The 24,475-nt window shown below is 38.9% G+C and overlaps 1 protein-coding gene across 6 annotated transcripts in view; it reads right to left on the bottom strand.

Annotated features, from left to right (window-relative positions):
• Positions 1-24,475, bottom strand: part of LOC123803814 (glutamate carboxypeptidase 2) — a 121,485-nt gene that overhangs the window by 48,145 nt on the left and 48,865 nt on the right. For all 6 annotated transcript variants that reach the window (XM_045815526.2, XM_045815525.2, XM_045815524.2 and 3 more), the window contains exons 8-13: positions 22,837-22,935; positions 22,229-22,314; positions 20,361-20,480; positions 18,128-18,210; positions 5,557-5,620; positions 1,199-1,266 (exon numbers count right to left, since the gene is read on the bottom strand). In XM_045815526.2, the coding sequence (XP_045671482.2) occupies positions 1,199-1,266; positions 5,557-5,620; positions 18,128-18,210; positions 20,361-20,480; positions 22,229-22,314; positions 22,837-22,935 (520 nt within the window). The remainder of the gene's footprint in view (positions 1-1,198; positions 1,267-5,556; positions 5,621-18,127; positions 18,211-20,360; positions 20,481-22,228; positions 22,315-22,836; positions 22,936-24,475) is intronic.

Here is a 24,475-nt window from a genome sequence, read left to right as displayed (position 1 = left end):
AATAAAATTTTTTAAAAAATAAAATTTAAAAAAAAAGAATTAAGAGGACCTCAGCTGTCAGCCCAGCTCAAGGGGGGCTCAGTGGAGTGCAGCTCTAGGCTGGAAGTCAGGAAGGGGGGTACATGGTCTTACCTAGCCTCTGCCCCAAACTGATTTGACCCTGGAATCAGTGCTTGGTGTTTTTACACATACTCCTTCTCAATCATTTAGAAACTTTAACTCTCTCTGTGTCCTGGGCTAATTGATATCATTACAGGAAGGAGCATAAATCAGTTTTAAAATTAAGGAGTTAAATCACAGGACCAAGTCCCAGTTCAGCTACTGCATGAGTTGTGTGATTATGGGGGTTAATGCTTTTTATTTTTTATTTTTATTTTTATTTTTTTATTATAATAATATTTTTATTATATTATGTTAGTCACCATACAGTACATCCCTGGTTTTTGATGTAAAGTTCCATGATTCATTAGTTGCATATAACACCCAGTGCACCATGCAATACGTGCCCTCCTTACTACCCATCACCAGCCTATCCCATTCCCCCACCCTCCTCCCCTCTTAAGCCCTCAGTTTGTTTCTCAGAGTCCATAGTCTCTCATGCTTCATCCCCCCTTCTAATTGCCCCCCTTTCTTTATCCCTTTCTTCCCCTACCGATCTTCCTAGTTCTTATTTTCCATAGATGAGAGAAATCTTATGATAATTGTCTCTCTCTGCTTGACTTATTTCACTTAGCATTATCTCCTCCAGTGCCGTCCATGTTGCAGCAAATGTTGAGAAATCGTTCTTTCTGATAGCTGAGTAATATTCCATTGTATATATGGACCACATCTTCTTAATCCAGTCATCTGTTGAAGAGCATCTCAGCTCCTTCCACAATTTAGCTATTGTAGACAATGCTGCTATGAACATTGGGGTGCATATGGGGGTTAATGCTTTTTAATCTCCATTTTCTCGATTTCAAATGGGGATGGTGGACACAATGCCACCCCAAAGCTGCTTCAGGGTAGTTGGGAAAAATGGGGTAATGTGTGAAGAGTTTATTAGATGTTATGTTCTCTGGAGTTTATTAGACAGAATATTTGCTATATGAGAGAAAAAGTTATAAAACCATGCAGCTGCTTAACATAATAATGGTACCTCAAGAAAACATCATTTGTAGAACTTGAACTTTCTAAAATTATACATAATTACTTTTACCTCCTTTGTTAGGTTGTATACCAAGCTGTACATCAGTGGAGTGCAATCAACTCTCAGAGTATAGTTTCCTTAAAGATAAAGAGAGGGTGGTTTTTTATTTCATTTACTTTATTCTTTCAATCAAAGATGAATCTTAACTCTTTAGCCAGAAGGATCCTTTTAAAACCTAGATCCAGTAAAGATTCTCCAACTTATTGCTCAATAAAAGCCATCACGCTCACCACAGTCCTCAGTTCCAGGCACGAAACAACCCCTGTCACCACTTCAAATCTTCACCTCCCACTCTGCCCAAGCTGACTCCTACTCAGGGGCTTTGCATATACAGTTCCCTCAGCCTGGAACAGGTCTCTGCATTATGTCTGCATGACTTAAACCTCCCCCTTAGTCTAATGTCATGTCTTCTGAGAGTTTTCTTCTGAACACCCTACCTAGAGGACATCATCTCTTCCCTTTATCCTAGCCACTCTTTCTCTTTTGACCTTGGCTTATTTTTCTCATTAGTTATCTCTCAAACATGTTAAATATTTGCCTTTTTATTTTCTATCCTCCCACCAGACTAGAAGTTCCATGGGAGCAGGTATTCTCTTTTATTTGTTGCCCTATCCTCAGGGCTTAGCACAGTCCTGGCCTTTAGCATTTACCCAATAAATATTTGTTGTAAAAATGAATTTATGGGGGCACCTAGATGGCTCAGTCAGTTAAGTATCTGACTTGATTTCAGCTCAGATCATGGTCTCAGGGTCCTGGAATCCAGCCCTGCATTAGGTTCCATGCTCGGCTTGGAGTCTGCTTGAGATTCTCTCTCTCCCTCTCCCTCTGCCCCTCACCCCCTGCCCCTCAACCCACATGTATGTGTGCACACACACATGCTATTAAAATAATTAAATCTTTTTAAAAATGCATTTACAAGGCATATGCTCTCCAGTTAGTTCTGAATAGAGAGCAGAGATGGCATTCCCATTCCTCAGGAATTCTGTCTGATGAGTTTGAGAATCATGTGAACTAGCCAGGAAAGGTGCCTTCAAGAAATTGTGGGAGCACAGGGAGGGGAGGCTAAAGCAGGATGGTGGCCTGGGGAAGGGGAAGTTAAGACAACTTCATCAAGGAATAGTCTATACAAATGCCCAGAAATATAAAAGTACATGATGTACTCAGAGAATGGCCAGCAACTCTTATTTCAAAGCTTCAGTTTCATGTCTGGGAACAGCAAAAGTTGAGGCTTTAACAATAAGTAGACACCCCAGCAGAATTGTTCATGGAACTTGAAAGGCCGGTTCTAAAATTCAACTGGAAGAATAAGTATGTACAAGTTTTAGCCACTGCCATTTTAAAAGGTGATAAAGAGCTACTGGAGTGCAAACCAGAGAGTCAGAGAAGTAGTCTGGCAGTATGTATTACCACGTAATGCACATATATCATGACCAAGCCATGTAGCCCTCCACTCTCTGCTTGTATAGAAAAAGGCAAGGCAGGCAAATAAACAAGATATTTACTGCAACAAATTGAAGCAATCTGTGACCATCCACTGGAGAGTTAAGACATAAACTGCTCTGTCAAAATCACTGTAGAAGTTTTTGTTTTCAAGTGATAGATCTATATATACTGACATGGAAAGTTTTCCATAAATTCTGTTGAATGGAAAAGGAGAAGATGCAGAACCATGTAACATGTAACATGTAATATGTAATATGTAATGAAAACCTGTATAAGGTAGTGAGGAGCAACACAATATAGTGGTTTAAAGGATGAAGTTGACTAGCTAGATTTGTCTCAGCTCAATCCTTTACTAGCTGTATGACCTTAGAAAATTACTTAATCTCTCTGAATTGGTGGTTTCCTCTTCTATACAAGGGAGACGAAGTACCTACCTTACAGGATTATTGGATTAAATAAATGTTTACATGTAAAGCATTTAAGACAGCACCTTCAACACCACTGATGGTTTGTGGAGCTAAATTCTATAGATGAATGTCAGTGTCACAGAAACATCCCAAATTGAGGACAGTAGCACCTTTGGAGAGAGGGCTGAGTTTGAGAGTGATACTATTTTTGCTTTATTTATAAATTTTGCATTTTACCATGAGAAAGCCAATGTATCACTTACTGTGTTATTTTAAAAACAAATATTTAACAAAATTTTAAATATAAAACAAAGTAAGAAAAATGGCCTAGGCATTGAGTAACATGGTGTCATGTGCTCTTGATCCTGAAAATGATGGGGAGACAATGCAGCATTTTAGGCAGTGAGTGACATCATCAGCAAATTCCAATGATTTAAAAGCATTAAAAATCAAATCTTACAAACAAAACTAGCAATAAAGACAACATTATTCTACTTTTGAAAGATACATGTAAGAACTTATTCTGTATACCAAAGGTGTTTCATCCGATTATGTGTTTCAAAGTAAGGTAATAGTTCCAAAGCTAATATTTTTGAACTTTCATTCTGTGAGAGGGACAGGTCTGGGAGTTTTGCAAATATTAACTGCTATGGCCTGACAAGAGCCTTGGAGATACGTGCTATGGTAACTCTATTTTTTTAAGTGTTTTTCTTCTTTTTCTAAAAAGATTTTATTTATTTATTTATTTATTTATTTATTTATTTATTTATTTATTTGAGAGAGAGAGTGAGCAAGAGAGAGAGAGAAAGAACAAGCAGGGGGAGAGGGAGAGGGAGAAGCAGACTTCCCGCTGAGCAGGGAGCCCAATGTGGGACTTGATACCAGGACCCCAGGATTATGACCTGAGTTGAAGGCAGACACTTAACCGAGTCACCCAGGCAGCCCGGTAACTCTATTTGAGGTGAGAAAACTGAGACACTGAAAGTGAGTCACAACCTGAGGTCACACAACTAAGAAGTGGCAGTGCCCCGAGAAAGGCCAGGCTCTTCACCAGGAACATCAGAGGAGGAAGGCAGCATGGCTGACATGCAGTGCATGAGTACCTTCTGGGACGATGTAACTCAGACAGGTGGATGAAGAAGAAATGTACATGTTAACTTGCCTCCAGCAAAATGCACTGTCTCAATTACTGCTGATATGAAAGTTTACTCCTACACTAAAGGGAAAATTCTAAAAGACCACCCTGCATTCATTGACTCATTCATTTGCTGCACCTGTACAACACGTTTCTTTAGCAAGGAAGCCACGAGTTATCAAGATTCTGTCTGCTCCTGGCTGAAGAATACAGCCTAGTAACAGAAGTAGTTTGTAAAGCAAATAGTTGTTTAGCCATGGCAGCGATGAGTGCTAAAGACAGGGCTTCCTTGAAAAAGCAACAGTTCAGGGGAGGCTGTAATGATAAGAATTAAACAGGTAGAGTGTGTTGAACAGTCATCTGAGTACTGGAAACAGCAGCTGCACTGGCCGGGAAGGTGCATGTGGTCAAAAACAGAAAGATGAGTGGGTGTGGAGGGTAGTGGCAATGGACTGCTTGATCTTGGAAATAGATCTGACGATGCCCTTTTGTTCAAATCTCTGCTTATCAAAAGCAAATCTGTTCTTAAAGGCCAGTCTCAAATGTCATTTCTCAAGCCTTTCCCGAACTTACTACTATTCTCTCCTCTGAACTTCCAGATCAGTCTGATTATAGCCTTTTTAAAAAATATAGTAATATGATTTTTTAAAAGATTTCACTTATTCGAGAGAGAGAGAGAGAGAGAGAGAGAGAGAGAGACCTGAGCCAAAGGCAGACACTGAGCCGAAGGCAGACATTTAACCGACTGAGTCACCCAGGCATCCTTATGGCCTTTTCATAGTACCTGCATATATTAAAATCCTGGACTAATTTATCATTTGTACTGAGGAACAAAGTCCTGAGTGCAAGACTGTTCTTTACTAACCTCTGATTCCTTTGAAATACTGGAAAATACATTACATAGAGAAGTGCTCAATAACTATTTGGTGAATTGGGAAAAAAATTAATAAAAAAAATACTTGGACATCAGTATTTTTTTCCAAAATCTATATGCGTGATATGATAAAACTAAGATTACATTTAAATTATACTTTTTTTGCTATTCCATTCTAAAACCATAGAAATCTTTAGTTCTGTGATTTACTTATTCACTTAACTAGAAATCTTTAGTTCTATGATTTATTTATCCATTTAACAGGTATTTATGATCCCTAGCACGGACAAGGTAATTTGCCAGATGAAGCAAATCAGAAAGGGTTGTTCTCCCAAATTAGTATCTTGGGCTCACAGCTGCTGTGAGGCAAGGGCACAGCTGGAACCACCAGCAGCAGAGTCCCTAACCACATTACTGTATTTGCCCTCCTTACTGGAGCATCATTTATGAACTAAGTGGCTGCTACTACCAAGATCACATCTTTTCTTATGAGACCAACATCATTTACCTTCTATAGAAGAATCAGCATTAACATAGGCCACACCACGCTCTTGAAGGAGTCTGGAATTCTCCTATAATAAAAAAGAAAGAAAACCATAAACATATACCATAACTGCCCCCTAAAACAATGTACATCTACATGTACTGTGTACAGATTTCTGAAGTGAGCTGACCACAAAACTGATATATAACATTCTCAAACAGAGTTTGTTTGAAAGAATTCCAATAAAGATTATTCTAAGAAATAACAAGCAAAACATTTTTAAGATTAAAATTTAAGACGAAACTGCTCATATTCTTAATGTGGTAAATAGAGAAGGAGTTGATTCCTTAACCATGCCATGGTTTATCCTTTAAGAAATTCTCTTAGCAAACATGAATGACTTAAGAAAGAAACCTCTCTCCCTCTCTCTCTTTTTTTAAAGTAGGCTTCCAGACCAGCATGGAGCCCAATGGGGCTTAAACTCATTCATGACCCTGAGATCAAGACCTGATCTGAGCTCAAGAGTGGACGCCTAACCAACTGACCCACCCAGGCGCCAAGAATCCCGTCCGATTCTCAGGGAATGAATAATTTCAAATTTATGGGTTAAAAAATATGTGAAGTTTCCATACTATACTCAGAAGCATGACATTCTTCTGTAGGATGGCGCCACCCACTGGTCAAGACTGATCATTGCACAATAGTAAAATGCTGACAAAAATTGTAGCAGAGTTGTTTTATTTGTTTGTTTGGTTTTTAAGCTATCCAGTGGATTTTGAATCTCCAAACATGTAATTTCCTAAGCGTCCCAACAGTAAGAAAGGAAGTGGAAAAAACTTGCAACTCTAGGTGGTGAAAATAATCTGTAAGGGACAAACCTCAAAATATTTAGGCTCTTTCTGATGCCACCATAAATCCTTCCTGTCTTCAGGAGCACTGCTTTCTTTCCCACCCAAAGAAAATGGAAGTTTACATGGCTTCTCCTACTTCCTAAAGTATATAATAGAAGCCAAATAAGTTTTACAGCATGCCTGGAAATTAATGAGATAAACATTAACTTTGCATATATTTACAGCTATTCCATTCCACAAAGCCAACAATATATGCAAGCTCAAATATATGCAATTTAAATTTTAAATCCAGTATAGTTAACATATATTGTTATATTAGTTTCAGGTGTACAATACAGTGATTCAACAATTCTATACATTACCCAGTGCTCATCATGATAAGTGTACTCTTAATCCCCTTCACCTATTTTACCCATTACCCCACCCACCTTCCCTCTGGTAACCATCAGTTTGTTCTCTATACTTAAGAGCCTGTTTCTTGGTTTGTCTCTTTCCCTCCCCCACCCATTCATTGTTTCTTAAATTCAACATATGGTATTTGTCTTTCTCTGAGTTATTTTGCTTAGCATTATATTCTCTAGGTCCACCCATGTTATTGCAAATGACAAGATTTCATTCTTTTTATGGCTGAATAATATTCCTTTATAGATAGATAGATAGATAGATAGATAGATATAGATATAGATATCTTCTTTATCAATTCATCTATTGATGGACACGGGCTGCTTCCATAACTTAGTTATTGTAAATAATTATTGTAAATAATGCAGCTATAAACATAGGGGTGCATATACCTTTTTGAATTATTGTTTTTCATATTATTTGAGTAATTACTCAGTAATGGAATTACTGGATCATATAGTAATTCTATTTTTAGTTTTTTGAGGAACTTCCATACTGGTTTCCACAGTGGCTGCACCAGTTTGCATTCCCCCCAACAGTGCACAAGGTTCCTTTTTCTCCACATCTAACCAACACTTTTGTTTTTGATTTCAGACATTCTGGCAGGTGTGAGGTGATACCTCATTGTGGTTCTGATTTCCATTTCCCTGATGATGAGTGATGTTGAGCATTTTTTTCATGTGTCCACTGGTCATCTGTATATCTTCTTGGGGAAACATCTGTTCATGTTTTCTGCTCACTTTTTAATTGGATTGTTTTTTCTGTGTTGAGCTGTTCAGTTCTTTATATATTTTGGATACTAACCCTTTATCAGATAAGTCGTTTGCAAATATCTTCTCCTATTCAGTAGGCTTTCAGTATTGTTCATTGTTTCCTTTGCTGTTCAGGTTTTTATTTTGATATAATCTCAATAGTTTATTTTTGCTTTTGTATCCCCTGCATCAGCAGGCATATCTAGAAAAATGTTGCGATGGCCAACGTCAGAAAAAGTACTGCCTGTACTCTCTTTTAGGATTTTTATGATCTCAGGTCTCATATTCAGGTCCTTAATCCATTTTGAGTTTATTTTTGTTTATGGTATAAGAAAGTGACCCAATTTCATTCTTTTGCATGTAGCTGTCCAGTGTTTCCAATACCATTTGTTGAAGAGACTGTCTTTTCCCCTTTGCATCTTCTTTCCTGCATTGTCAAATTAATTGACCATATGATTGTGGTGTTTATTTCCAGGCACTCTATTCTATTCTATTGATCTATGTGTCTATTTTTGTGCCAATGCCATACTATAACTTTGTAGTATAACTCGAAACCTGGAATAGTGATACCTCCCGTTTTTTCTTTTTAAAGACTGCTTTGGAGGGAGTTAAGATGGCGGAGGAGTAGGGGACCCCTTTTTCAGCCGGTCCCCTGAGTCGAGCTGGATAGGTACCAGACCAGCCTAAATAACCACGGAATCAGCCTGAGACGCAGGAAGATACATCTGGATCTCTACAAATGAACATCTCCAGCGCTGAGTATTGAGGTACGAAGAGGGGAGCCATAAAACTGGGCACAGATATCAGAAGATAAACGGAAGGGGGAGGGAGCCACCGCGTTTGGGTGCCGGGAAGCGGCAGCCACCTGCACGGGGGAGCGGGCGGACTCATGGATGGCACCCGCGAGAGAGCGGACTGAGACCAGTGAGCCGTGAACACGCGCCACCAGGCTTCTCGCGGAACACCGGAATCCCGGTGTGCTCACGGGATCCAGACTAAGACCGGGAGCTCCCGGAGCCTGCGCGGGGCAGCTGGCGGCTGGCAGGCCACCTGCACAGGGGAGCGGGCAGACTCGTGGTCGGCACCCGCGGAACAGCAGACTGAGACCCTGAACCGGGTGCGCGCGCCACCAGGCTTCTCACGGAACTCCGGAATCGCAGTGTGCTCACCTGGCATAGACTGAGACTGGGAGACCCGGGAGTGCGCGGGGCGGCCGGTGGCTGGCGGCGTTAGAAACACAAAGGACAGAGACGCACCGGCCCTGGAAGTGAGGGCAGGGACACCGGGTGTGGGGCGCACATCCTGGGACATTGCAGGGTTGAGCAGCACCAACAGTAACAGAGTTAAAGTGGCCAGAACATCAGTGGAGAACAGGCTGCAATCCCTCTGTCCTGTGACAATGCAGCCTCTGCTGCTCTGACTCTCAGAAGAGGCAGAGCTGACCGCCAGGGAAAGCCACCAGAGAACAAAAGCCTGGAAATACCGGCTCACAGCGTGCCCATCCCCATCCCTCCTCGCGGGGGAAACGGAGACTCTACCCAAACAGGGTTGCCTGAGTATCGGTGCGGCAGGCCCCTCCCCCAGAACACAGAAGGCAGGCTGAAAAATCAAGAAGCCCACAACCCGGGGCGCCTGGGTGGTGCAGTCATTGAGCGCCTGTCTCTGGCTTAATGCGTGATCCCAGCGTTCCAGAAAGGAGTCCCTCATCGGGCTCCTCTGCTGGGAGCCTGCTTCTTCCTCTCCTACTCCAGTGTTTCTGTTCCCGTTCTTGCTGACTGTCTGTCTCGCTCTCTCAGATAAATAAATAAATAAAATCTTTAAAGAAGAAGCCCACATCCCTAAGATCCCTATAAAACAAGGGGCACGGCCTGGGACCCAGTCAATAATTTGGGCTCTGGACAACCCCACAACCTCTCCTCATCAGAATGACAAGAAGGAGAAGCAACCCCCCCAGCAAAGAAAAGACAGTGAGTCTGTGGCCTCTGTCACAGAAATAATGGATATGGATGTAACCAAATTATCAGAAATGGAATTCAGAGTAACGATGGTCAAAATGATGAGCAGAATTGAAAAAAGTATTAACGAAAAGGTTACTGAGAATATAGAATCCCTAAGGACAGAAATGAGAGCGAATCTGACAGAAATTAAAAATTCTATGAGCCAAATGCAGGCAAAACTAGAGGCCCTGACGGCCAGGGTCACCAAAGCAGAGGAAAGGGTTAGTGAATTGGAGGATGGGTTAATAGAGGAAAAAATGAAAATAGAAGATGGTCTTAAAAAAATCCACTCCCACAAATGTAGGTTACGGGAGATTACTGACTCAATGAAACAATCCAATGTTAGAATCATCGGCATCCCCGTGGGGGTGGAGAAAAACAGAGGTTTAGAAGAGATATTTGAACAAATTATAGCTGAAAACTTCCCTAATCTAGCAAGGGAAACAAACATTCGTGTCCAAGAGGCAGAGAGGACCCTTCCCAAGCTCAACCACGACAAACCTACGCCATGTCACGTCATAGTGCATTTCTCAAATATTAGATCCAAGGATACAGTGTTAAAAGCGGCCAGGGCAAAGAAATTTCTCACGTACCAAGGCAAAGGCATCAGAATTACGTCAGACCTGTCTAGACAGACCTGGAATGAGTGAAAGGGTTGGGGGAGCATATTTAAAGCTCTTTCAGAGGAAAACATGCAGCCAAGGATCCTTTATCCAGCAAGGCTGTCATTCAGAATTGATGGAGAAATAAAGGCATTTCAGATCGCCAGTCACTAACCAATTTCGTAACCACGAAACTAGCTCTACAGGAGATATTACGGGGGGTTCTATAAAGGTAAAAAGGCCCCAAGAGTGATACAGAACAGAAAGTCACAGCCAATACAAACAAAGACTTTACTGGCAACATGGCATCATTAAAAGCATACCTCTCAGTACTCAGTCTTAATGTGAATGGCTTAAATTCTCCCATAAAGTGCCACAGGGTTGCAGATTGGATAAAAAGAAATGACCCATCCATTTGCTTTCTACAAGAGACTCATTTCGAACCCAAAGATGCATTCAGACTGAGAGTAAGGGGATGGAGTACCATCTTTCACGCAAATGGACCTCAAAAGAAAGCTGGGGTAGCAATTCTCATATCAGATAAATTGGATTTTAAACTACAGACTATAGTTAGAGACGCAGAAGGGCACTATATTATTCTTAAAGGAAGTATTCAACAAGTGGATATGACAATTATAAATATATATGCCCCCAACAGGGGAGCAGCAAGATACACAAGCCAACTCTTAACCAGAATAAAGAGACATGTAAATAAAAATACATTAACAGTAGGGGACCTCAACACTCCACTATCAGAAATAGACAGAACACCCTGGCATAAACTAAGCAAAGAATCAAAGGCTTTGAATGCCATACTCGACAAGTTGGACCTCATAGATATATATAGAACACTACACCCCAGAACCAAAGAATACTCATTCTATTCTAATGCCCATGGAACATTCTCAAGAATAGACCATGTTCTGGGACACAAAACAGGTCTCGACCGATACCAAAAGATTGAAATTATCCCCTGCATATTCTCAGACCACAACGCTCTGAAATTGGAACTCAACCACAAGGAAAAATTTGGAAGAAACTCAAACACTTGGAGACTAAGAACCATCCTGCTCAGGAATGACTCGATAAACCAGGAAATCAAAAATCAAATTAAACAATTTATGGAGATCAATGAGAATGAAAATACAACAGTCCAAAACCTATGGGATACTGCAAAGGCAGTGCTAAGGGGGAAATACATAGCCATCCAAGCCTCACTCAAAAGAATAGAAAAACCTAAAATGCAGTTTTTATATTCTCACCTCAAGAAGCTGGAACAGCAACAGAGGGACAGGCCTAATCCACACACGAGGAAGCAGTTGACCAAAATTAGAGCTGAAATCAATCAAGCAGAAACCAGAAGTACAGTAGAGCAGATCAACAGGACTAGAAGCTGGTTCTTTGAGAGAATCAATAAAATTGACAGACCTCTGCAAGATTTATCAAAAAGAAAAGAGAAAGGACCCAGATTATTAAAATTATGAATGAAAAAGGAGAGGTCATGACGAACACCATTGAAATTGGAAGGATTATTAGAAATTTTTATCAACAGCTATATGCCAATAAACTAAGCAATCTGGAAGAGATGGAATCCTTCCTGGAAACCTATAAACTACCAAGATTGAAACAGGAAGAAATTGATTTCTTAAACATGCCAATTAATTATGAAGAAATTGAGTCAGTGATAAACAACCTTCCAAATAACAAAACTCCAGGCCCAGACTGTTTTCCTGGGGAATTCTACCAAACATTCAAAGAAGAAATAATACCTATTCTCCTAAAGCTATTTCAAAAAATAGAAACAGAAGGAAAGCTACCAAACTCATTCTATGAGGCCAATATTACCTTGATCCCCAAACCAGGCAAAGACCCCCTCAAAAAGGAGAATTACAGACCGATTTCCCTAATGAATATGGATGCCAAAATCCTCAACAAGATACTTGCTAATAGAATCCAACAGTTCATTATAGGATTATCCATCACGATCAAGTGGGATTCATACCTGGGATGCAAGCGTGGTTCAATATTCGCAAATCAATCAGCGTGATACATCAGATCAACAAGAAAAGACTCAGGAACCATATGATCCTCTCAATCGATGCTGAAAAAGCATTTGACAAAATACAGCATCCTTTCCTGATTAAAACCCTTCAGAGTGCAGGAATAGAGGGTACATTTCTCAATATCATAAAGGCATCTATGAAAAGCCTACTGCAAATATTATTCTCAATGGGGAAAAGCTGGAAGCCTTTCCCTTAAGATCAGGAACACGACAAGGATGCCCACTCTCGCCACTATTATTCAACATAGTACTAGAAGTCCTTGCAACAGCAATCAGATGACAAAAAAGGGATCAAAGGTATTCAAATTGGCAAAGAAGAAGTCAAAATGTCTCTCGTCGCAGATGACATGATACTCTATATGGAAAACCCAAAAGAAGCCACTCCCAAACTATTAGAAGTTATAGAGCAATTCAGTAACGTGGCGGGATACAAAATCAATGCTCAGAAATCAGTTGCATTTCTGTACACGAATAACGAGACCGAAGAAAGAGAAATTAGGGAATCCATCCCATTTACAATAGCACCAAAAACCATACGTTACTTTGGAATTAACTTAACCAGAGACATAAAGGACCTATATTTTAGAAACTATAAATCACTCTTGAAAGACATTGAGGAAGACATAAAAAGATGGAAAGATATTCCATGCTCATGGATCGGAAGAATTAACATAGTTAAAATGTCCATGCTACCCAGAGCAATCTACACTTTCAATGCTATCCCGATCAAAATACCGAGGACATTTTTCAAACAACTGGAACAAATAGTCCTTAAATTTGGATGGAAACAGAAAAGGCCCCGAATCTCCAAGGAACTGTTGAAAAGGAAAAACAAAGCTGGGGGCATCACAATGCCGGATTTCGAGCTGTACTACAAAGCTGTGATCACAAAGACAGCATGGTACTGGCACAAAAACAGACACATAGACCAATGGAACAGAATAGAGAGCCCAGAGATGGACCCTCGGCTCTTTGGGCAACGAATATTTGATAAAGCAGGAAAAAACATCCGGTGGGAAAAAGACAGTCTCTTCAATAAATGGTGCTGGGAAAATTGGACAGCTACATGCAAAAGAATGAAACTTGATCACTCTCTCACACCATACACAAAAATAAACTCCAAATGGATGAAAGACCTCGATGTGAGACAGGAATCCATCAAAATTCTAGAAGAGGACATAGGCAGCACCCTCTACGACATCAGCCAAAGCAACCTTTTTCATGATACATCCCCAAAGACAAGAGAAACAAAAGATAAAATGAATTTATGGGACTTCATCAAGATTAAAAGTTTCTGCACAGCCAAGGAAACAGTCAGAAAAACTAAGAGGCAGCCCACGGAATGGGAGAATATATTTGCAAATGGCACTACAGATAAAGGACTGGTATCCAAGATCTACAAAGAACTTCTCAAACTCAATACACGAGAAACAAATAAACAAATCAAAAAATGGGCAGAAGATATGAACAGACACTTTTCCAATGAAGACATACAAATGGCTAACAGACACATGAAAAAATGTTCAAAATCATTAGCCATCAAGGAAATTCAAATCAAAACCACACTGAGATACCACCTTACGCCAGTTAGAATGGCAAAAATAGACAAGGCAAGAAACAACAATTGTTGGAGAGGATGTGGAGAAAGGGGATCCCTCCTACATTGTTGGTGGGAATGCAAGTTGGTACAGCCACTCTGGAAAACAGTGTGGAGGTCCCTTAAAAAGTTAAAAATTGAGCTACCCTATGATCCAGCCATTGCACTACTGGGTGTTTACCCCAAAGATACAGACGTAGTGAAGAGAAGGGCCATATGCACCCCAATGTTCATAGCAGCAATGTCCACAATAGCTAAATCGTGGAAGGAGCCGAGATGCCCTTCAACAGATGACTGGATTAAGAAGTTGTGGTCCATATATACAATGGAATATTACTCAGCTATCAGAAAGAACGAGTTCTCAACATTTGCTACAACATGGACGGCACTGGAGGAGATAATGCTACGTGAAATAAGTCAAGCAGAGAAAGACAACTATCATATGATTTCTCTCATCTATGGAACATAAGAACTAGGATGATCAGTAGGGGAAGAAAGGGATAAAGAAAGGGGGGGTAAATAGAAGGGGGAATGAAACATGAGAGACTATGGACTCTGAGAAACAAACTGAGGGCTTCAGAGGGGAGGGGGGTGGGGGAATGGGATAGGCCGGTGATGGGTAGTAAGAAGGGCACGTATTTCATGGTGCAGTGGGTGTTATACACAACTAATGAATCATTGAGCCTTACATCGGAAACCGGGGATGTACTGTATGGTGACTAACATAATAAAATAAAAAATCATTATTAAAAAAATAAATAAATAAATAAAGACTGCTTTGGCCATCTGGGGCCGTTGGAGGTCCCACACAAATTTTAGGATTGTTTGTTTTAGTTCTGTGAAAAATGCTGCTGGTATTTGGAGAGGAATTGCATTAAATCTGTTTATTGCTTTGGGTAGTATGGACATTTTAACAATATTTATTCTCCGAATCCATGAGCATGGAATTTCTTTCCATTTGTTTATGTCATCTTCAATTTCTTTAACCGATGTTTTAAGGTTTTCCAAGTAAAGGTCTTTCACCTCTGTGGTTAAGTTTATTCCTAGGATTTTATTATTTGTGGTACAACTGTAAATGGGATTGCTTTTCCTTAATTTCTCTTTCTGCTTCTTCATTATTAGTGTATAGAAATGCAATAGATTTCTGCCTACTGATTTTGTACTCTGCAACTTTACTGAATTCATGTATAAGTTCTAGTAGTTTTTTGGTGGAATTTAGGGTTTCCTATAGTATCATGTCACCTGCAAATAGTGAAAGTTTTTCTTCCTTCTTACCAATGTATATGCCTTTTATTCCTTTCTCTTGTCTGATTGCTGTGTCTAGGACTTCTGGTTCTATGTTGAATAAAAGTGGTGAAAGTGGACATCCTTGCCTTGTTCCTGACCTTAGGAAAAAAGCTCTCAGTTTTTCACTACTGAGCATGATGTCAGCTGTGGGGTTTCATATATGGCCTTTATTATGTTGAGGTATGTTCCCTCTAAACTACTTTGTTGAGGGTTTTCATCATGAATGGATGTAGTACTTTGTCAAAAGGTTTTTCTACATCTATTGAAATGATTATATGGTTTTTATCCTTTCTCTCGCTAATGTGGTGGATCACATTGGTTGACTTGCAAATATTGAACCACCCAGGATTAAATACCATTTAATTGTGGCGAATGACTTTTTTTAAATGTATTGTTGGATTCAGTTAGCTAATACTTTGTTGAGGATTTTTCCATCTATGTTCCTCAGTGGTATTGGCTTGTAGTTCTCTTTTTATGTAGTGTTTTTCTCTGGTTTTGGTATCAGGGTAATGTTGGTCTCATAGAATAAATTTGGAAGCTTTCTTTCCTCTTCTATTTTTTGGGTTAATCTGAAAAGAATAGTTAATAAATCTTTTTAAAATTTTTGGTACAGTTCACTTGTGAAGCCACCTGTTTCTGGACTTTTGTTTGTTGGGAATTTTTTGATTACTGATTCACTTTCATTGCTGATAATTGGTCTATTCAAATTTTTTATTTCTTCCTGATTCAGTTTTGGTAAATTATATGTTTGTTTTTTTTATTATTATTAAGTTCAGTTAGCCACTGTATTATTAGTTTTTGATGTAGTATTCAATGATTCATTAGTTGCGTATAACACCCAGGGCTCATCACAACATGTGCCCTCCTTAATACCCATCACCTTGCTACCCCTTCACCCCGATCCCCTTCCCCTCTGAAACCATGAGAGGCTATGGACCCCAGAAATTTATATGTTTCTAAGAATTTATCCATTCCTTCTAGGTTGTCCAGTTTTGGGGCACATATAATTTTTCATAATATTCTCCTATAATCCGTATTTCTGTGGTGTTGGTTGCTATTTCTTCTCTTTCATTTCTGACTTTGTTTATTTGAGTCTTCTCTTTTTTTTGATGTAGTTTAGCTAAAGGTTTATCAATTTTGTTGATGTTTTCAAAGAACCAGCTCCTGGTTTCATGATCTATTTTTTTTTTGTTTTAGTTTCTATTTCATTTATTTCTGCTCTAATCTTTATAGTGACTTCCTTCTACTGATTTGGGGTTTTGTTTGTTCTTCTTTTTCGAGCTTCTTTAGATGTAAGGTTAGGTTGTTTATCTGAGATTTTTCTTGCTTCCTGAAGTAGGCTTGTATTGCTATAAACTTCCTTCTTAGAACAGCTTTTGCTGCATCCAAAAGATTTTGGACCATTGTGTTTTCAATCTCATTTGTTTCCATGTATTTTTCGATTTTCTCTTTCATTTCTTGGTTGACTCATTCATTATTTAGTAGCGTGTTACTTAACCTCTATGTATTTGTGTTCTTTTCAGATTTTTTTTTTTTTTTTGTGATTGACTTGTAGTTTCACAGTGCTGTGGTCAGAAAAGATGCATGGTATGACTTCAATCTTTTTGAATTTGTTGAGGCTTATTTTGTGACCTAAGATATGATCATTCTGGAGAATGTTCCATGTACACTTGGAAAGAATGTGTATTCTGCTGTTTTAGGATGGAATGTTTTGAATATATCTGTTAGATTCATCTGGTCCAAAGTGTCATTCAAAGCCACTATTTCCTTGTTGATTTTCTGTTTGGATAATCTATCCATTGATGTAAATGGGACGTCAAAGTCCCCTACTATTATTGTATTACTATCAATTAGTTCCTTTATGTTTGTTGTTAACTGCTTTATGTATTTGGATGCTCCCATGTCAGGTGCATAAATATTTAAAATTGTTATATCTTCTTGTTGGATTGTTTCTTTTACGATTATATAGTGTCCTTTTTTGTCTCTTGTTGCAGTCTTTGTTTTAAAGTCTATTTTGTCCAATATAAGTATTGCTACCCCAGATATCTTTTCACAGCCATTTGCATAAATGCTTCTCCATCCCTTCACTTTCAGCCTGCATGTGTCTCTAACTCTAAAATGAGTCTCTTGTAGGTAGTATGTAGATGGGTCTTGCTTTTTTTATCCATTCTGTCCCTTTGTCTTTTGATAGGAATGTTTAGTCCATTTAAATTCAAAGTAATTATTGATAGGGATATACTTATTGCCATTCTGTTGCTCATTTTATGTTTGTTTTTGTAGTTCCTCTCTGTTCCTTTCTTCTTTGGCTCTTTTCTCTCGTGGTTAGTTGGCTTTCTCTAGTGATATACTTAGATTCCTGTCTTTATTTTTTGCATATCCATTACTGGTTTCTGATCTGTGGTTACCATTTGGTTTGTATATAACATCTTCAGTGTAAAGGTAAAATTACTTCTAAAGGGGCCTATCAAATATTCTTCAGTGAGACTTCCTGTCTCATTTTTACCATGACTTAATTCAGAGTCAGTCATATAAGGAACATAAATACCCATCACCTTGCTACCCCCCTCACCCCAATCCCCTTCCCCTCTGAAACCATGAGAGGCTATGGACCCAAGAAAATTATATGTTTCTAAGAATTTATCCATTTCTTCTAGGTTGTCCAGTTTGGGGGCAACTACTGTACAGGCTCAAGGGGGGGATTTAAATGTGGATAGCTTTAGGAGCTAATTTGGAAATGGCGATAGAAATGTGATATCTTATTTTGATGTTTGGTTTCTAGTGAATTACTTATTTACTATCACACTCCCAGAAAATGAAGATAAATCATTTTGACAATTGACATTAAGTGGCTTCAAAAGTTCAAACAAAACAGTTCTTCAATACAAAGAATTGTTATTTTTAAACAAGGATGTGTTATTTCAGATTTTAGAAAAAAGTCTGAATATATCCTCACTGAATTCAATTGTTATTTTTACATTTTTGAGAATTAAGTATTAACTGCTTTGCTATTATGAAAATTTATATTGTAGCAAATTATCAACTAACCTCTGCCCACTCAGTAGAACCAAGAAGACCAAATTCTTCTGCATCCCAGCTTGCAAACAAAATCGTTCTTCTAGGTCTCCATCCTAAAATATATGTGAATACATATAAATGCTGGGAAAATGCATAATATATCCAAAACATTGTAAAACTCCACAGAAAAACAACCCTAAAACTTCATTGGTTGTTTAGGAAAGGTGAACTCTGGTGAGAATTTTGACTTATATAATTTCCTTTTGTGAGATTTTAAAGCTGATTTGTCAATACAAAGAGCACATTTGCACTAAAAAGGGGGAAAATGTAGACACAGCAAAAATTCTGTGAAGTCATAATATTCTAACTGATATATAATGATTAGATACACACAGGCAGCCATCTGGCTCTGCAGCTGCCGGAGAGAAAGAAGAAAGTGTTAGATGTGGTCTGTGTTCTGAGAGCAGATAGAACTGAGAGAAAATTCCTTACAACTCTTCCACATTCTGGCATCACACAAACAATTGTTCAGTGTCAGCTGGTTGTGTGATTTCACTCCATTCTCTGCCAGAATTTGTCAACAGAAGCTCAGTTAGCAGTACTGATGTCTGTGGCTGCTACAATAATTAAGCATCACTCAACAAGGAGGTGATGTGGCTGGGAGTTATAAACACTGACCTTGGAGTTAAAGAAAGATCTTATTTCAATTCCCAGTTCTTTCACTTACTAGCAGTAGGACTGAGGGGAAGTTACGCAAGCTTTCTCTGTTTCCCTTTCCTCATCTGTACCCCAGGAATAGCAAGGTAAAGATGAAGATATTACTTGATTTGGGGGAAGATTGAATGGAGTCATGTTTACAAATATAGTACTTCATGCATGCTCCAAAAACTTGTCATTATTTCAGTAAATAGCTCATTTGTGCTTCTTAAGAATGTGTATCCCTACAGCTGAGTCCAGTGTTTTATTTTTGTCAAGTTTGTTCATGATATTATTCAAATTTCCTATGAATTGTTATTCCTTATCATTGCATTCTTTTGGCATGCTATCATTGTCACTGTGATGTTTTGTATTCATCATAGGGAATCTTATTGAAAAATCATGGCATTGTTTTACACTGCTATTAAACACTAGCTAATTCATGAGCTATGTAGATTCAAGCCTTCATAATTTTGTGTCTTTAAAATATAAGATGGCTGTGCGGAAAAAAGAATATAGCTCTTTACCATTTTGTTTTAAAGAGAGACGTGGCTTTGTGGACTGGTAGCCAGAAATTCGAGTTGAAACCCTGATTCTCTGACTCTGCCACACACCAGCTACACAACTCACTAGCTATACAACTGGATTCTATAAACCTTGTTTAGCTTATTGGTGATGTGAGAACAGAAATAACTAAACTTCTCCCTGGTTGCTAGGAGTTCAAAACAGAGAACACGTGAAAACACTGGTTCTCTGAGGAAACGAGTACAATGCACACTTAACATATTTTTGCCATTGTTTTTACTGCTGCTAAAAAATCATAGATCACATTTCCAGCCCCGAACCCTCATTTGCAGGGTCAGTACACAGAGTAGATTTTCTGCTCTCAAGGTGTAATATGTTTTAAAAAGTAGCCTTTTGAAATCAATCTTATCTTTGTTTTCATAGGAAGATTCTAAAACAATTAAAGCACTGGTGCTAGGAGAAGAAACCTAAATCTTGAGAGGGCAAACCAAGGCTGGGGGTGTGGGAATGCAAACAGCAAAGATTCGAGAAATCCTATTAGGCAGCGAGACCAGTAGTTTTCTGAGAAAGCTTCCATCTCCTTACTTGGGACACTTGACCTGACGTGTGAGGTTAGAAGGGTGCGAGGACAGTTCTCTGATCAGTACAATTTGGCTTATGACCTGTTTTGGTTTGTCCTCTCCTGTGAAGAAACCCATCTCCACCTTCTTTGTTGTCAAGAGCAACCCTTAACAGCAGAATTCCTTTATTTCAGATTATAATTTTATGAATATCAATAATGTAAACATTCTATAAATAAGCAAAAATAAATAAACAATATAATTAACTAACCCAGATGAGTAATATAGCCACTAGTTATTGAAAGCTGTTCTATGCTAATAGGTATTACTAAGTACTTGATGCTACTAAGATGGTATACTTTGCACACATCCTCTCAGTTGACCCTTCATACAATCCTGTGAGAAGGTGGTAATTTTACCCACTTTAGAGAAGACTACACTGAGATTCAGAGAGGCCGATCTTTTTACTTTGTTTATATTACCTTCTTTTTTCAGTGTTCCAAAACTCCTCACAATTTCATGAACAACAGCTGCTCCGCTCTGAGGGTCAATGCCACCAAACACCCATGAGTCACGGTGACCTCCAAGAATGACATATCTGTCTAGAAAGCATCATTACAAAATTATTTGTCATACCAGGTCAACAGTGGAGCAAACTGCAAATGACTCAAGAGCACCAAATACAGAGCACTCATGACTCAAAGAAAGATACCAAGGTTCCTGAAGACCTGTGTAAATATACTATTTTTTTCTGATTTTGATGTATGAAGAAAATATGAATGTGATAAGCAAATATATACTTCAATGTATGATAGTAATCATAAGTATAGAAGTAATGATAAGTATAAAAGTATAGAAATTATTCTATGCACCTCCTTTTATAATTCTCTGATACTCCTCTCTTACCTACTTATCAATTTGCTTCCAGTATTTTCAGAGTAAGAGAACGCAGTGGCCACGTAGTAAGTTCTCCACTTCCTATTCCTTCTGCTCAATTTTCAAGGTACAGCTCAGCGATTCTCCCCCTCTGTGACTCTTTCCTAGCTTCCAAATGGGAAGAAACTGCTCCCACAATCCAGCTCCTAGAGCAATCCTATCATATCTGACAAAGCAGTTACCACACTTGAATATATGGCTTCTTATCCATGGCTCATGTCTTCATTTTACCCCTCCATTCCTCATGCCTAATACAGAGCTGGCACAAAACAGGTACTTAGGAAGATTCAATGAATTGTCCATTACATATTATTTAGTACTCACTGAAAGCATACCAATATTCTTTACCCCTGAAAGAAAGCATTGGCTGCTTCTAAGAAAAATATGTGATTTAACTGTATGCCTGTTGGTAACCAATATATAACCATAATTCCTAAGGAACTGAAACATAATGAAGACTATTTATAAAATGTATTAATCTGTAGGTCATCTGAAATTTTGTGGAAATCATGTGTCTATATATCTCACGAACTTCAATGGAAAATAAAATTATGTAAAGGATTAATTAATTCAAAGTTACCTTAATTTTCTTTCTTTTTTTATTTTTTAGAGAGTGAGTGCACATGAGCAGGGTTGAGGGGGTGGGGCAGAGGAAGAGGGGAAGAGAGACTCTTAAGCTGAGCATGGAGCCCGACTCGGGCCTTGATCTCATGACCCTAAGATCAGAACCTGAGCCGAAGTCAAGAGCTGGATGCTTAACTGACTGAGCCACTCAGGCACCCCAAGGTTACCTTAATTTTCTAAGAGTGTTATCTTTTATATAGATGCTTGTAGCTATCATGAAGATATTTCCCCAGGCAAAATACATGGTAAGCAAATCCAGAAAATCCTGAGAAAATACTTCAAAATGACCTCTCCCTGCCCTTCCTCCCTTGATCCTTTAATTGAAGCATGCACAGCTTAACATTAACTAACATTTGGGCATCTAATCAACCTAACCCCACATTTCCTCTTCTTTACAACATGTATCACAATACAAAATTACCTCATATTTATGTATTCTGTGTTTACGTAAGTTCCATTAGGGCAAAGAATTGCTGTGCTCTGGGGCGCCTGGGTGGCTCAGTCGTTAAGCGTCTGCCTTTGGCTCAGGGCGTGATCCCGGTGTTATGGGATCGAGCCCCACATCAGGCTCCTCCTCTGGGAGCCTGCTTCTTCCTCTCCCACTCCCCCTGCTTGTGTTCCCTCTCTCACTGGCTATCTCTCTCTCTGTGTCAAATAAATAAATAAATAAAATCTTAAAAAAAAAAAAGAATTGCTGTGCTCTGTTCACCCTGTGTTCCCAGAGCTCAGAACAGTACCTGGCCCAGAAGAATTGCTCAATTGATATTTGCTGAGCAAATGATTAATTTACCTGGTTCTACTGCTCCTCTGAGAGTTCCAATCACATTGTATATTCTTGTCACTTTGTTGTTAGAATGGATGTGCATCTTGACTTTTCTAATGCAAAAATAAAGGACACATTCTGAAAATACTGGTTAAAGCTTTGAGACCCACAATTTTTTAACTCTTACATCATTCTAAAGATTTCTTTTTTTTATTTTAATGTTTTTTTATTATATTATGTTAGTCACCATACAGTACATCCCTGGTTTCTGATGTAAAGTTCGATGATTCATTATTTGCATATAATACCCAATGCACCATGCAGTACGTGCCCTCCTTACTACCCATCACCAGTCTATCCCATTCCCCCACCCCCCTCCCCTCTGAAGCCCTCAGTTTGTTTCTCAGAGTCCATAGTCTCCCATGCTTCATTTCTAAATGTACACATGCAAGGATTCCATTGTCCAGTTGTCTGATACGATTTAAATGTATCCCCCTGTACAACCTGTGGTTTTGTTTCCTGCTGGTACTAGATGTATTTTACTTTTTCTGTTATCCTACGTAATTGTTTTTTTTTTTTTTTGAAAAAAGGTTTCCTCCCCCCAAAGAGAGTTACAATAGAAATAATCTCTTAACTGTGTAGAAAAGTTTCCAATAAAGCCAGGTCCAACATTGTAGGGCACTTGGAGATTTCCTTTCCAGCTGCTATCTGGCGGTGCTGCCCCACCCATTTTCCTGTTGAACGCAAAAAGTATTAGCTGAAGGAACACTTTGGAGCTAACAGTTAAAATGTCAGTGAGCTTGCTTTCTGGAGTGCCTGCTCATAATGGCTTCTATGAGTCAGGGATATGCCATTTACCCCTTACTATGGCTCTTATGAGGTGGCATCTACTGTTACTCCCACTTCAAAGATGAGAGGCCTGAAGCTTAGAGAGACAGGTAACATGCTTGAGGTCATGCAGCTGGTAAGTGGCACAGCTGCGGGTCAAACATCTGGTAAGAATTTAGACTCTGCGTTCCCAGTTTCTAACAGAAAGCTAGTTTACAAAAAGTGCTTTCCAGGGCACACACTGGGGGAAGAGTTCTGACATCAAACTCTGGGATTTTCTATTTTATTATTTCTCTCACTGATAAATATATCCCCAAATATGCATATGGTCATCTTTTACAAAGTCCTTTCACACACATCTATTAGGGAGTGAAGAAGAGCAAAGGAAAGGATTACACTTCAATTATCAGGCCCTAAAAGCTTCATTCTATTTTTTTTTAATTTAAAAAGGTAGAGGGGAGCCTGGGTGGCTCAGTAGTTTAAGTGCCTCCAGCTCAGGTCATGATCTCAGGGTTCTGGAATTAAGCCCTGCATCAGGCTCCCTGCTTAGCAGGGAGCCTGCTTCTCCCTCTGCCTGTGCTCTCTGTCTGTCAAATAAATTAAAAAATAAAAATCTTTAAAAAAATGTAAAAAGGTAGAAAGATTCAGGCAGATTTGCCAGCACATGCCACTAGCCCTGGTTATTTTTCAGCAGGTGGCTGAGAAAGATAATATGATAATGTGTATGGAATGAAGGGGTTCTTGTGGTTTTACTTCAACATATCTGGAAGGATGATGACTCTTTTAAGAGCACTGATTGACTTATTCTTGATTTAGGCACGGAAACCAAATGTCCCCTTGCTAAACTGGAGCTAACAGAAGAATGTGGTTCAGGGGAAAATTAAGAGCATGGAAAAGATCAATCTATACTTTATGACTTTATCTGTCCTCACAGACCCCCATACACCCTAGGCTTCGCAGCGGAGCACGCTCTGCAGCTCCCTCGTTTGTGCTGTGCCTACACACAGCAGCTGTTCCCTGTCTGCCTCTTCGAGGACATGTGAACAGTTCAACCTGACCTAGAATCTACTGCACACACAATACTAATCTATTAAATTATCTTCTCATAAAAAACTAATTACAAGTAATATTCTGTTTTAAAATGCTCTGAGAGTAAATGCTTACTTTTTTCCCTATCTCACTCAGGAGTTTGGCTAATAAACATAAATTCAAGTAACATACTATAAAATTTGTTTATCTATTTATAATAAAATTTCACACAAAGAGCATCAACTAACGTGAAGAGACACTTTACATGGGTAGAAAGCATAATCAGTCAAAACAGCAGAGCATTAAGTACGCAAAAATGTTGTAGAACATAAGTGAAGAAAGATATACCTATGCTTGATTATACATAAAATATTTCTATAATGAGATATTGTAAGTTAACAATACTAATTGCTTTTG

This window comes from Ursus americanus, chromosome 16, assembly GCF_024610735.1.
Source record: "Ursus americanus isolate L20-20 chromosome 16, mUrsAme1.1.p, whole genome shotgun sequence".
NCBI lineage: Eukaryota > Metazoa > Chordata > Mammalia > Carnivora > Ursidae > Ursus > Ursus americanus.
Note: the sequence above shows the minus strand (reverse complement) of the source record. Positions and strands in the feature narration are given on the sequence as shown.